The 12,911-nt window shown below is 35.4% G+C and overlaps 1 protein-coding gene across 1 annotated transcript; it reads right to left on the bottom strand.

The window, feature by feature from the left end:
- Positions 1 to 3,468: 3,468 nt before the first annotated feature.
- Positions 3,469 to 4,413, bottom strand: LOC309840162 (olfactory receptor 52A5-like; the record flags this gene model as incomplete). Its single annotated transcript, XM_082682235.1, has 1 exon — positions 3,469 to 4,413. One exon carries the CDS (start codon positions 4,411 to 4,413, stop codon positions 3,469 to 3,471), a length of 945 nt encoding a protein of 314 aa, XP_082538361.1.
- Between the last annotated feature and the right edge of the window lie 8,498 nt (positions 4,414 to 12,911).

Genomic DNA, 12,911 nt, shown 5'->3' with positions numbered 1-12,911 from the left:
TCTCCCCTTCCAATTTCCCCCAACTCCCTTCTCCTCTCTAACTTAGAATTAAGTTTTTATTGACTCAAAGTCTTTCCTACCCTGTGATGATTAGGATTTGCTTGACAGAGAGACAGACAGTGAAAGCACCTTTTAGGCTCATTGGTATAGGCGAATCACTACTCAAAGTACCTCTCAGAGGGGGCGCCTGGGTGGCTCAGTTGGTTAGGGGAACAGTTCTTTATTTCAGCTCAGGTCATGATCTCAGGGTCCTGAGATTCAGCCCTGTTTCTGGCTCCATGGCCAGGGGGGACTCTGCTTGGGATTCTCTTTCCCCCTCTCCCCTCTGCCTTTCCCCCTCAAATAAGTACATAAATCTTTGAAAAAGAAAAGTACCTCTTAAAGGAATGAGGGGATATACACCCACATCCATACCCACATGACACACATCCACACTTACCCATATATTTCACACACATCACATACATTACATCTATACTTATTTATCTATCAACATGAGACAATATAGGGCAAACATGAGTGACCTAATTCCTATAAAGCCACTGGTTCAAGGGAAGTGTTAAAAGTTTCCATATGCTTAGAAACAGATACTTCCTTATGGGAGAGAGAAACCAGACATAACAGCCATTGAGGCATAAAATCATCTGAACAAAAACAAGAGAAATGGTTTACACAGAAGTAAAAATTTCAAGCCTGTATGTGCAAGTATTTTTATTTTTAGGCACCCTAAAAAAGGTCCACTGTGAAGAAGGGCATCCTGTTATTGCATGGGGATCATTATAGTAAATCCATAAGCTGATGATTGTGGGACTGATGGGTACTCCCCCATTCCTAGACCTTCAAACCTTGGAGGAGTGCCTTTATAAGCTGTGCGAGCTACGTCTTCAAGAGCAACATTTCTCTTTCTTGTTAGTTCCCTTGTGTGCAAATTATCTCTAACCAGTTCCACCTGATTTGTTTTGTTTTGATTTTTCTCTCTCTCTTCTTTTTATCATTCATTTTTATGACATTGAGTCTCAGGTCTTGGGGATCCAGCAACACACTGGTCTTGGGGGTCCAGTAACAAACATATAATGAAAACCTGAAGTGTTCACTGACAATTTTAACTCCAACCCCCAACTGCAAGTATCATTCCACTTTCCTCCATTTTGAGATTTGTAATTTATACCCCAAGGTGAGGAACAGACTTCCCATTAATCTAAGTCTCCAAATTCCATGTCTTTAATGTACATAAAAGACTTTATAGGGTTGGTATAAGGATTAATGAACAGATTTTTATCATTGCATTTATTCAACAAAATCTTATTCTAAATATATCTCTGTCAGCACCATATTAGGTATAGGAGATATTAACCAAGGTACTTTTTCTGATCCCTACTTATAGTTGTGAGCTAGGTATCTATACTAGGGAGTTCTCGGTTCTTTTTTAAATATTTCCATAAGTAGAAGGGTTTTTTTCTTTGCACTTACTTCCGCACTGAGATTACCTTTTAATATAAATTTATTGTCTCGTGGAGTAACACACCAAGTCACTGAGACCAGTAAAAAGGAAGTCCAAGTCATATTTATTGTCACCTGTATGCTAAAATATTAGGAGACACTGAGTGATAAAATATTAAATTACTATATATCTGTCTGTCATAAAGCCCTAATTCTAAAGATACATAATAATATAATACAACTTGAAAACTGTGCAGATTACTTTGACCCCAAAAGGAAACTTTAGTGAAGGCCTTCTAAAAGAGATGTCAAGAAAACCTGAGTTTAGTCTTGAAGGATAAATATGATTTGACCATCATCAGAAAAATCAGAAGGCATTCTCCGTAGAGGAAATATCACAATGTGAGAAAAATAAGCTGAAGTGGAAGTACCACCATAAAAGAATAATGTCCTAAAATAAAAATGAGAAGAGGCCTTCAAGAGAAAATATTACATTAGGTATTTATAACTACACACACACACACACACACACACACACATATTCTTATAGAAGAAAGTATTTTTCCTTCAGCTATAGTAATGGAACTTGATTTTAAAAATTTTTATTTAGGAGCGCCTGCGTGTCTCAGTGGGTTAAAGCCTTGGCCTTCAGCTCAGGTCATGATCCCAGGGTTCTGGAATTGAGCCCCCCATCAGACTCCTTGCTCAGTGGGAGCCTGCTTCTCTGACTGCCTCTCTGCCCACTTGTGATCACTGTCTGTCAAATAAATAAATAAATAAATAAATAAATAAATAAATAAATAAATAAATATCTTAATTTTTTTTTTAAATTTAAATTCCAGTTAGTTAACATACAGTGTAATATTTGTTTCAGTTTTGAGTTTAGTGATTCAACACTTATGTATAACACTCCGTTCTCATCACAAGTGCCCTCATTAGTCCCCATCAACTATTTCACCCATCCCCCACCATAAACTTCCCTTTGGATGATGATCAGTTTGTTCTTTACAGATAAGAGTCTAGAACTTGCTTACTTTTATTTAAAAATTCTTTTACTTATATTTCAGATCTTAGCAGAAGACTGTTTTTTAAATGCTAATTTCATATTTACCTCACTGTCTTTAATCTGAATTTCCATTTCTACTTCAATTATATGATAATAATGACAAAGAGGATACTGACTGTGATCATAAACATTAACACAGTTGATTTTGTTCTATATACAATGTTATAATACGTTACACTGACATTTCTTATGCAGTAAAATCAATGCTACTTGGTATTTTTAAGCAGAGATTAAGATATTAACAGTTGTGCTTTTAAGAAATGCCCTTTACAGAGGCATCTGGGTGGCTCAGTCTTTAGGCATCTGCCTTTGGCTCAGCTCATGATCCCAGGGTCCTGGGATCGAGCCCCGCATGGGGCTCCCTCCTTCACAGGAAGCCTGCTTCTCCCTCTTCCACTCCTCCTTCTTGTGTTTCCCCTCTTGCTGTGTCTCTCCCTGTCAAAAATAAAATCTTAAAAAAGAAAGAAAGAAAGAAAAAGAAATGCCCTTTACTGAGGCTTCTGGGTGGTGCAGTTGGTTGAGCATCAGATTCTTGGTTTCTGCTCAGGTGATGATCTCAGAGTTTGGGTATTAAATCCTGGGCAATCTCTGTGTTCAGCAGGAATTCTGCTGGAGATTCTGTCCCTCCCCCACTAATGCTTGTATGCACCCACTCTTTCACTCTAAATAAAAAATACTAACAAAAAGAAAAGAAATGCCCTTTACTAAAACTAATGGAACTTCAAACAAATCTTCATAATTTCTTCCTTTTATGTTACCTATTGACTAAATGTGTGTTCTAAACAATTCTGTATGCATAAATGTTGATATTATTTAAATAGGAATTAGAACTTGTCTTGAATGTAAAATCTAGAACTGTGTATTACAGCAGCACAGATAAACTTGAGAAAGCACAAAATCTGACCCCAAACTAGTAGTTCTCAAAGTGAAATTTTATTATTTAAAAAGAGTTAAATGAGAAATCAAGATAGATCTTTAGAGTAAAAAATCTTGGGCACTCGATCTTGAATCTGTTTGGTCTTCACCTCATACACAATAGGATTGAGCAAAGGAGGGGCAAGCAGATAAAGGTTGGACAGAAGAATATGAATGTAGGGTGGAATATGGAATCCAAACCTGTGTGTAAGGAATAAGAAACTGAGGAGATAGAACTCGAGGAAGACACAAATATGGGTAATGCAGGTATTGAAGGCTTTGAGCCTAGCTTCCCTCTGAGGAAGACCGAAGACAGTAAGAAATATTTGGATGTAAGAGAGCGTGATGAAGACCATGTCAAATCCAAGTATAATGAAAGCCACAAAGAGACCATAGATCTTGTTGATTCGAATGTCTTCTGCTGCCAACTTCACAATGGCCATGTGCTCACAGTATGAATGGGAGACCACAGTGGTCCGGTAGTGTTTCAGCCGACATTTGATGAGGATGAGACACGGACCTGCAAAGAGGGCTGCTCTGAGCGTCACTCCAACCCCAATCTGAGTGAGAAGTTGGTGGGTAAAGATGGCTGCATGTCTCAAGGGATCACAGATGGCCACATAGCGATCTAGGGCCATGGCCAGCAGAATTCCTGATTCAATGCACTGGAAGGTATGGATGAGCCACATCTGAAAGAGACAAGCATCAAAGTATATTTTTGGCAGATGAAACCAGAATATTCCAAGCATTTTGGGTAGGATGCAGGTACTGAGAGCAATGTCCGTTGCTCCAAGCATTGCCAGGAAGAGATACATGGGCTCATGGAGGCTGCGTTCAGATCTGATGACCAGGAGCAGGGAATTTCCAAATAGAGCAGTGATGTACATGGCACAGAAAGGAATTCCAATCCAGAACTGCACAGACTCCAATCCAGGGATCCCGATCAGTGTTAGCACCGAGGGCATGAAGACTGAGCCACTGAGATTGATCATGAGCTTAGAGACCTTTGTTTCAGAACTTCTGGCTGAAAATGACAGTATGTGTTGACTGTCTGTCTTCTGTTTTCTCTTCTCACCTAGATTCATTCATACACTCAAACACTTAATATGGTTTCACTGACATTTTGTCCGACCTACAGACATTTGTGTTCTCACTATTGAGAGAAAACACATTTCTATTAATATTAATGTATTTCTATTAGGGTTTTATGTTGTCAGTTTAAAACTGTCCCACTGAATATAATTTTGGTTTTTATTGTTAATAGGATATGGGTATTTAACTGATATGTTACCTATATATTCTCTATTTGTGTCCTACCGAAGAAACATTTAGTGAAGTGGTCAAGCAGACAGCCATGAAAGGAATACACACTGTTCCAGGTGCTATAGTAATCACTGGGTTAAATACTAATTTGTAAGTTAGGACTCTTAATGTCAAGGAGACAATACTAGATCATGCCATATTACAAATGTTAAAAATACAGGTAACAAGCATACAGAAGTGGTGTGACACAGTATTTAGACTCCATCTATATTCCAGAAGTGGATGTCAGGGAATTTTCCTCCAGAAACGTGAATAAAATTAGGTATTTTAGAGGGAGAAAATAAATATGACACATGAATGAAAATTTCTTATGAAAGCATTAAACCACAAGTTTTGATGTGGGAGAAATCTTTTCTTGATAAAATAATGTTCAAAAAGTAAAAGTTTCTTTCTATTTATTTCTCAGAAAATTTTCTATTACTAAAATCTGTTTAGTTAATAATAACTTTATTTGAAAATATTTACAGGAAAAAATCTTAATCATTATTATTTTAGTAAAATACACCAGAAATTATGAAAATGAGGAACAGAAATATTTCAAGTGCACTGCAATATTGAATAGATAATTCTATTTCTTCAGTGGGATTCAATTTAGGAATATATAAACCTTTAATAAAAATGACTAGTTTTCATATTTTTACTCTTAATATAAGTGCTATTCAAAACGTACAGTCTAACTATTCTTTGCTCTAAGACAATGGGGTAGAATGGCTCCCAATTCTTACTAAATGTAATATTGGAGAAATTATTAAAAAATGAGGCTTTCTTGAACAAGGTGATACACAAATGTATTAAAATAATAGAATACATTGAAATTATTTGGAATTACACCTCCAGTGAAAGTTCAGTGATTTGCTGTCTCCCTAATGCATTTATCTCTTATTGTATTTTTTTCTTCGATTACTTTTTCCTGTACATGGTAACCTTGGATAAAATCACTGAGTTCAGTTTCTTTTCCTCAAGTCCATTCTTTCTGCTATGGAAATGCTAGCACATGTTTCAATACATGCATTTGCTTGTAATTCCCATTTAAAAAACATCATTATCATCCCTGGAAGGTTATTTTTCTCTTACATATTGAAACTGGTTCAATGCAGAATAAAATTCCCATAGAATTAATGCAGAGTAGAGTTGCCGTACCCTTGGATACCTCTTAGCATCTTGTCCATGTCAGGATCAGCATTGATGCCCCATCCTACACATCCTTGCAGAATCTTTCTTTCGTGGCAATGGGGTGAATTGAGCGTGATGAAGCAGATTTCTGATTTCAAAATTATCTTTCCTCTAAACTTTCAGAACTAAAAGAAATAAAAATATAAAAAGGCACACCATTTTATAACGGGATACAGAAATAACAAGGTCTGAGTGGTAATGATCAGTCCTAAGCCTGGATTCTACTTTTGATAGAAAGTACTCACCATGGGTGGCCTCACTGTAGAATGGTAAGAAAGCCTGTTTAATTCAGATGAAGGTAATTAAAAGGTAATTTGGCTTTGTATTCATTTAGTCTTTTTCAATTTAATGTTACCATCAACAAAACCCCCATATAACAAGTGGATATAGGATCTCTGTAAGGGAAAACTTTGATGTCTATTTTTATAAATGACAGCAAAATATCAAATTTCCCTAAGAGAAAAAATATCAGAATGTGGTCCCATTGTTTCAAAGTCTGTCACCTATTCAATGGCTGACTCACGTACTCAGCCTCTGAACACTTCCACCATTTTCTCTCTCCTCTGATTTTTTTCAGTCTCTTGCTCACTTGTTGCTGGAATTTTATCCTCACTGCTTTCTCTAACTTATATCTTTCTATTTCCTAATTCACATCTCAGTGTATAGCTTAAAGATTTTGTCTTTTTCTTTTTAATATAATAAAAAAACAACAAAAAAAAAACTTACATAGCTGTAGTGTATTATACTTCCCAGCATTAAGGTCTCAGGAAACTACCTGGATTCTGTACTCTGTCCACACAGAACACTTTTTGTTTAGTGGTTCAGATCATGGATTCTGGAAATAGAGTTTCAACTCCTTTAATGCTTTAACATGAGTCTTATTTTCCTGTGCTTATACCCTGTTTATTTCAGATTTTCTCCTGTCCCCATGATTTTACCATCTAACAAATATCTGTTTGTTAGTCATCCCTCAGCTCAAGCCTCACTTCCTCTATGAAACAACTCTTTATTTCCTTAGGTCAAAGTCCGTATTCCTCCTTTGTCCTCAGTGAAAAGGATAGACTGTTTAATGACTAGGACACACTGAAAATTAATGAATTAACTCAAGTTTAATTTTCCCTGAATTAATTAAATATCAAAAATATACAAATTTTAATGCAGATGCAAATCCACTTGCTGTCTTGTCAGGTGTCTATGTATAAGGGATAATAAAAGACTACAGTTAGGAAAAATGAGAATGAATCTAGGAAAAACACTAAGAATCTTTGTATCTTGATGTATAAATTTCATGTTTTTATTATAGCTTTACCTTCCTATGTTGACCTGAGGAAGAATCCATACTTTTCTCAGTTGAAGATTTGAAGAATTTCACTATTGCTGAGCCAAGGAAAGAAAGGGGAAATATTCAGTAGACCAAGAAGAAGTCAGTACTATATTTTTATACCCCTCAAGTCCTAGCGCAGATCTTAAATGATGTACCAATGCCCTTTTCAGAATGTCTGCTCAGAACTGACACTTGCTTGGAACTAACAATCCCTTCCATACATTTACAGTTTCAGTTCCCTGAACTGCCTTTGCATCTTCTCCATACTTCTCTCTAGATCTCTCAGGAACCTATGAGGACATATACTCACAATCTTCATATGTGTTTGCACTTCTCATGCTTTATCATGGATGAAGAAATCATTTTCATAGGCCAATATAGAACAAAAATAGTACCATCTTGTAGCAAGGGCTATGTTACAATTCTCCCTAGGAATGGGAAGTGATAAAATTGTCTTCTCCGCAGACCACAACTTTATTCAATTCTCCTTGTATTATTGTCATTATTACTGTTTTTATATGGAGAAAGCATATATAAGAAATGTGATGGTGAATGCTTTGCACACAGAGAACCCAAACAAGACCTGTCCAGTCAGGATGTGTGATATAAGTCTACAGGCAAGGATTTTCATCTCCATTGTTGAAGGAAAGAATGTATAAAGGAAACATGTTCTGTACTTTTTTATTCACTATAAATACATTGGTTATTGTTTTTTTCCTAATTCCCGTTGTGACTAATAGAGACTGAGAAAAGGTGTGTTGCATAGACTTGCCTTAGATTCTGTGTGGGAGAGGAAAGGCAGTCTTATCATAAAATAGTGAATGTGAGGATAGGATTCTAAGACTGGGATTCCTCCTGTGAAATGACCTATGGTATTTCTGAAGGACATAAAGGAGCAAAATAAAAATCATTAAATTTTTCTTATCAAAACAGTGATCTATACCAGGGTCTTCCTCCACTTGTGTGACAATGGCCAAATGATTTAAATTTTATTACAGTATTCCTCTCATCTATGAAAACAATAATACTTAGAGTTGTGAAAACAATTTTGTGTATTTATGAAAACTCATGATATACAACATGATATGTAACAAACACATAGTAAATAATGGCTAATGTACATATGTTTGTTAGATGCCATGAATTTAAAACTCTGTTATCTGGGCAGTTTTCACATTTCTGCTTCATTTTTTGATACCCTGTCTGAGTTTATAAGTCAATAAAGAAGAAACAAAACATATAACTCTTGATGATCATAAAATTGAAAAAGGAAAATAGAAAACCATTGTTTGTACTAATATTTTTTTCCAAAGTCATGCCGCTATGTCTTTGGACAGAACTGATTTCCCTCTTCTTTAATTGGTGAAATACTTCTTCTCCTTACCTTTACACAAAACCATATTTTCCTAATCTTTGCTTACTTACCCACTTCAATCACAGTAAACTACCATGAGCTCACATACTTAACAGTTTATTAAATATTATTCAATTTACATTTTCTAGCATCATCTAAGTTATAGCTAATTAACGTGATCAAAAACACTTGAAGCTATTAAGTAGTAGAGAACTGATTATCTTATAATTCATCTCTGTCTCAAAGAGTGCCACAAAGGTAACAGACTGGCCATAGGGGTAAGTAGGACCTTGGCCTATGTTTGGAGTTTACCATTATATATGGGCAGAATTCTACATCTCTGAAAAATAAAATGACATAAAGAAAACTTTTTGTCATCAGGTTTATATGAGACAGCATTTAGGGGTGAGTGAGTAAATCTAGCGATCCTTTTCCCCCCTTTTTTCTTCATTTATTTGAGAGAAAGAGAGATAGAGAGAGAAAGCACGTACAAGCAGGGGAAGTGGTGAGGAAGAGGGGAGAGGGATTCCTTAAGCACACTCCCCACTGAGCTTGGAGCACATCTAGGCTCAAGGTAGGTTCATCCCAGAACACTGAGCCCATGACCTGAGCCTAAACCAAGAGCTAGCTGCTTTAACTGACTGAGCCATAAATCCTACAACTTAAAAACAACAAAAAAGCAAATTTCAAAAAAATGAGCAAAGGACTTGAATAAACACTTCTTCGAAAAATATATATAATTGAGTAGTTACCACATGTAAAGATGCCCATTATCACTAATCATTAGTGAATGAAAATAAAAACCACAATGTGATTCCAGTTTACAATCATTAGGATGATTATTATAAAAAAACAAAAACAAGGGGCGCCTGGGTGGCTCAGTGGGTTGAGCCGCTGCCTTCGGCTCAGGTCATGATCTCAGGTTCCTGGGATCGAGTCCCGCATCGGGCTCTCTGCTCAGCAGGGGGCCTGCTTCCCTTCCTCTCTATCTGACTGCCTATTTCTACTTGTGTTCTCTGTCTGTCAAATAAATAAATAAAATCTTTAAAAAAAACAAAACAAAACAAAACAAAAACAAAAAAACAAAAACAAAAACAAAAAAGCAAACAAACAACAACAACAACAGACTAGCAAACAAATAAAACCAAGAAAATAACAAGTGTTGGGAAGCATGCAGAAAAATTGGAACCTTTGTGCATTGTTAGTTGGTACAGAAAATGCTGTGGGAAACAGTATACAGTTCCTGAAAGAAGTCAATATAGAATTACCATATGATCTAGCAATCCCAGTTCTGATTGCATACCCAGATGAATGGAAAGCAAGGTCTTGAACAGTCTTAGTCCTCCAATGTTCATAGCAGCATTGTTCACAATAACTAAAAAATGCAAACAGTACAAATGTGTATGGATAAACAAAATGTGATATATTCATACAACTTAATATTGTTTAGCCTTAAAAAGAAAAGTAATTCTGACAGTGGTTATAGTATGAATGAAACTTAAAGACATTATACTAAGTGAAATAAATTAGATTAAAAAGGGAAATTACTGTATGACTCCATTTAAATGAGGTACATGGAATACTCAAACTCACAGAGACAGAATATAGAATGGTTGTTGCCAGGGGCTGAGGTAGGGCAAAATGAGTCTTTATTGTTTAACTGGTACAGAGTTTTAGTCTAAGGTAATGAAAAGGCTGTGGAGATGCATGGTAGTGATGGTATACATCAATGTAAATATTTAATACCACTGAACATTAATGTAAATATTTAATACCACTGAACTGTGCACTGAAAGATAATGACAATTGTAAATTTTTTTTTTAAAGATTTTATTTATTTGACAGAGAGAGATCACAAGCAGGCAGAGAGGCAGGCAGAGAGAGAGAGAGAAGGAAGCAGGCTCCCGGCTGAGCAGAGAGCCCAATGCGGGGCTAGATCCCAGGACCCTGTGATCATGACCTGAGCCGAAGGCAGCGGCTTAACCCACTGAGCCACCCAGGCGCCCCAAAATTGTAAATTTTTTATTATGTATATTTTGTCACAACAAATATAAAGTTCTTATAACATTCCCCTCCAACTAAAAGGAAATAAACAAAAGTATCCCTATAGATTCCAAATCAAAGGAGTTAAATATAGAAATTTAAAAATGGAGATTGTGGTAGACTGAAAGTGTTTATGTTTTACTCCATGACTTATGAATATATTAGCTAGCTCACATGGCAAAAGGGTGCAGATGTGATTAAGTTAAGGAACTTGAGATGGGGAGATTTTTCTGCATTATCTAGGTAGAATTATGTAATCATAGGGTCCTTGTAACTAAAAAATGCAAACAGTACAAATGTGTATGGATAAACAAAATGTGATATATTCATACAACTTAATATTGTTTAGCCTTAAAAAGAAAAGTAATTCTGACAGTGGTTATAGTATGAATGAAACTTAAAGACATTATACTAAGTGAAATAAATTAGATAAAAAAGGGAAATTACTGTATGACTAAGGGTCATAAGGGTCTAAGGGTCAGACTTAGAACAGATAAGGGACAACAGAAGTAAATGTCATATTAAGGCTACAGCTGAAGAATGAAGACCACCTCTAGAAATTAGATTTTCCTTTATATTATCTAAAAGAACAGAACCCCACTGACCCATTTTGGACTTCTAACTTCCAGCATTGTAAGATAATAAATTTGTGTTTATTAAACAACTAGATTTGGGGTAATTTGTTATAGTAGCAATAGAAAACTAATACAAAGATATCTTACAATCAGTTGAAGAAGTAGGTGCAGCTTCCAGAGTGAGGCAAGATTAATCCTATAGGGATTGTTACACTGATAGAAGATAGTTTAAGTCTTGGAGATTTATGTTTGCAGTAATCCTAATACAGGTGTAGTATCAATAGGGTTCTATCAGAAAAGTGAGATTTTTTTTTAATGAGATTTGATAATTGGATTCTAAAACACAAAGAGCATAGTAATGAATCAGAAATTGTCTTTGTCCTCAAGATGGTTCACATCTAATTGGAGAAAAATGAAAACAGACATATAGAGCATTTCTGGATTATATTAAAAATCCTATGTGAAACAAGTAAATTAGACAATACATTCAAAACCATTGTGTAATAGGATTAGAAGTCTTTCTAATCCCATGGAATTACGAATTTATTGATTTAAACTCTCTATTGCAATATGGTGATATTTAGATTTGCTTGGCAGAGGCATGGTGAGAGTAACACTTACTATTGCTTCTGTCTAGAAGACAGTATACTACAATTGGTGGGGGCAGTTAGTGATTTTCCCATATAATTAGAAGAATATATACAGTTCAAGTATCCCACTATTTATATAAATTTAAACATAATTCCAAATGTGTCAGAATGCAGACAATTCTGGACAAACTAATGCTAAATTAATGCTTTTAAGCCCCATAAACATCGCTGGACATGTATTCTTCACAAAGATGAAATTCACAATCTTCTTACAAACACAAAAATACAAAAAGTTATGGAAAAAATATATAGCAGTGCCAATATATTCATTCAGAATTCATTTACTAACTCATTTTTAAAGAAAAATTATATTGAGAATGCACTTTGAATCCTGGTTAATGCTATTGAGGATACAGTAGTAAAAAAAAAAAAAATGAAAGTGAAACCAACAGAATAGACCCCATCCTTCAAATATTTATAGTCTGAAAGATAAAATAATCAGTAAAAAATAAATTAATCAGATTACCACAATGTACACTTTAAATATCTTATCATTTTTTTATTCTCTACTTTCTTTTAAAAAATTTTTTTATTAACATATATTATTTGTTTCAGGTGCACATGTCTATGAATCATCAATCTTACACATTTCACAGCACTCACCATAATACATACCCTCCCCAATGTCCATCACCCAGCCATCTTATCTCTTCCCCCACCCCCTACCCCTCAGCAACTCTGTTTATTTCCTGAGATTAAGTCTTATAGTTTGTCTCCCTCCCCAGTCCCATCTTGTTTCATTTTTCCTTCCCTACCCTCCACCACCTCCACCCCACCTCTCAAATTCCTCATATCAAAGAGATCATATGATAATTGTCTTTCTCTGATTGACTTATTTCACTTAGCATAATACCCTCTAGTTCCACCCACATTGCTGCAAATGACAAGATTTCATTTCTTTTGATGGCTGCATAGTATTTCATTGCATATATATAGATATAGATACCTATATCTATATATTTATGTACCACATCTCCTTTATCCATGCATCTGTTAGTGGACGTTTAAGTTCTTTCCATAGTTTGGCTATTGTGGACATTGCTGCTAT

This window comes from Mustela nivalis, assembly GCF_964662115.1.
Source record: "Mustela nivalis genome assembly, chromosome: 9".
Lineage (NCBI taxonomy): Eukaryota > Metazoa > Chordata > Mammalia > Carnivora > Mustelidae > Mustela > Mustela nivalis.
This window is presented reverse-complemented; position numbering and strand designations above follow the sequence as displayed.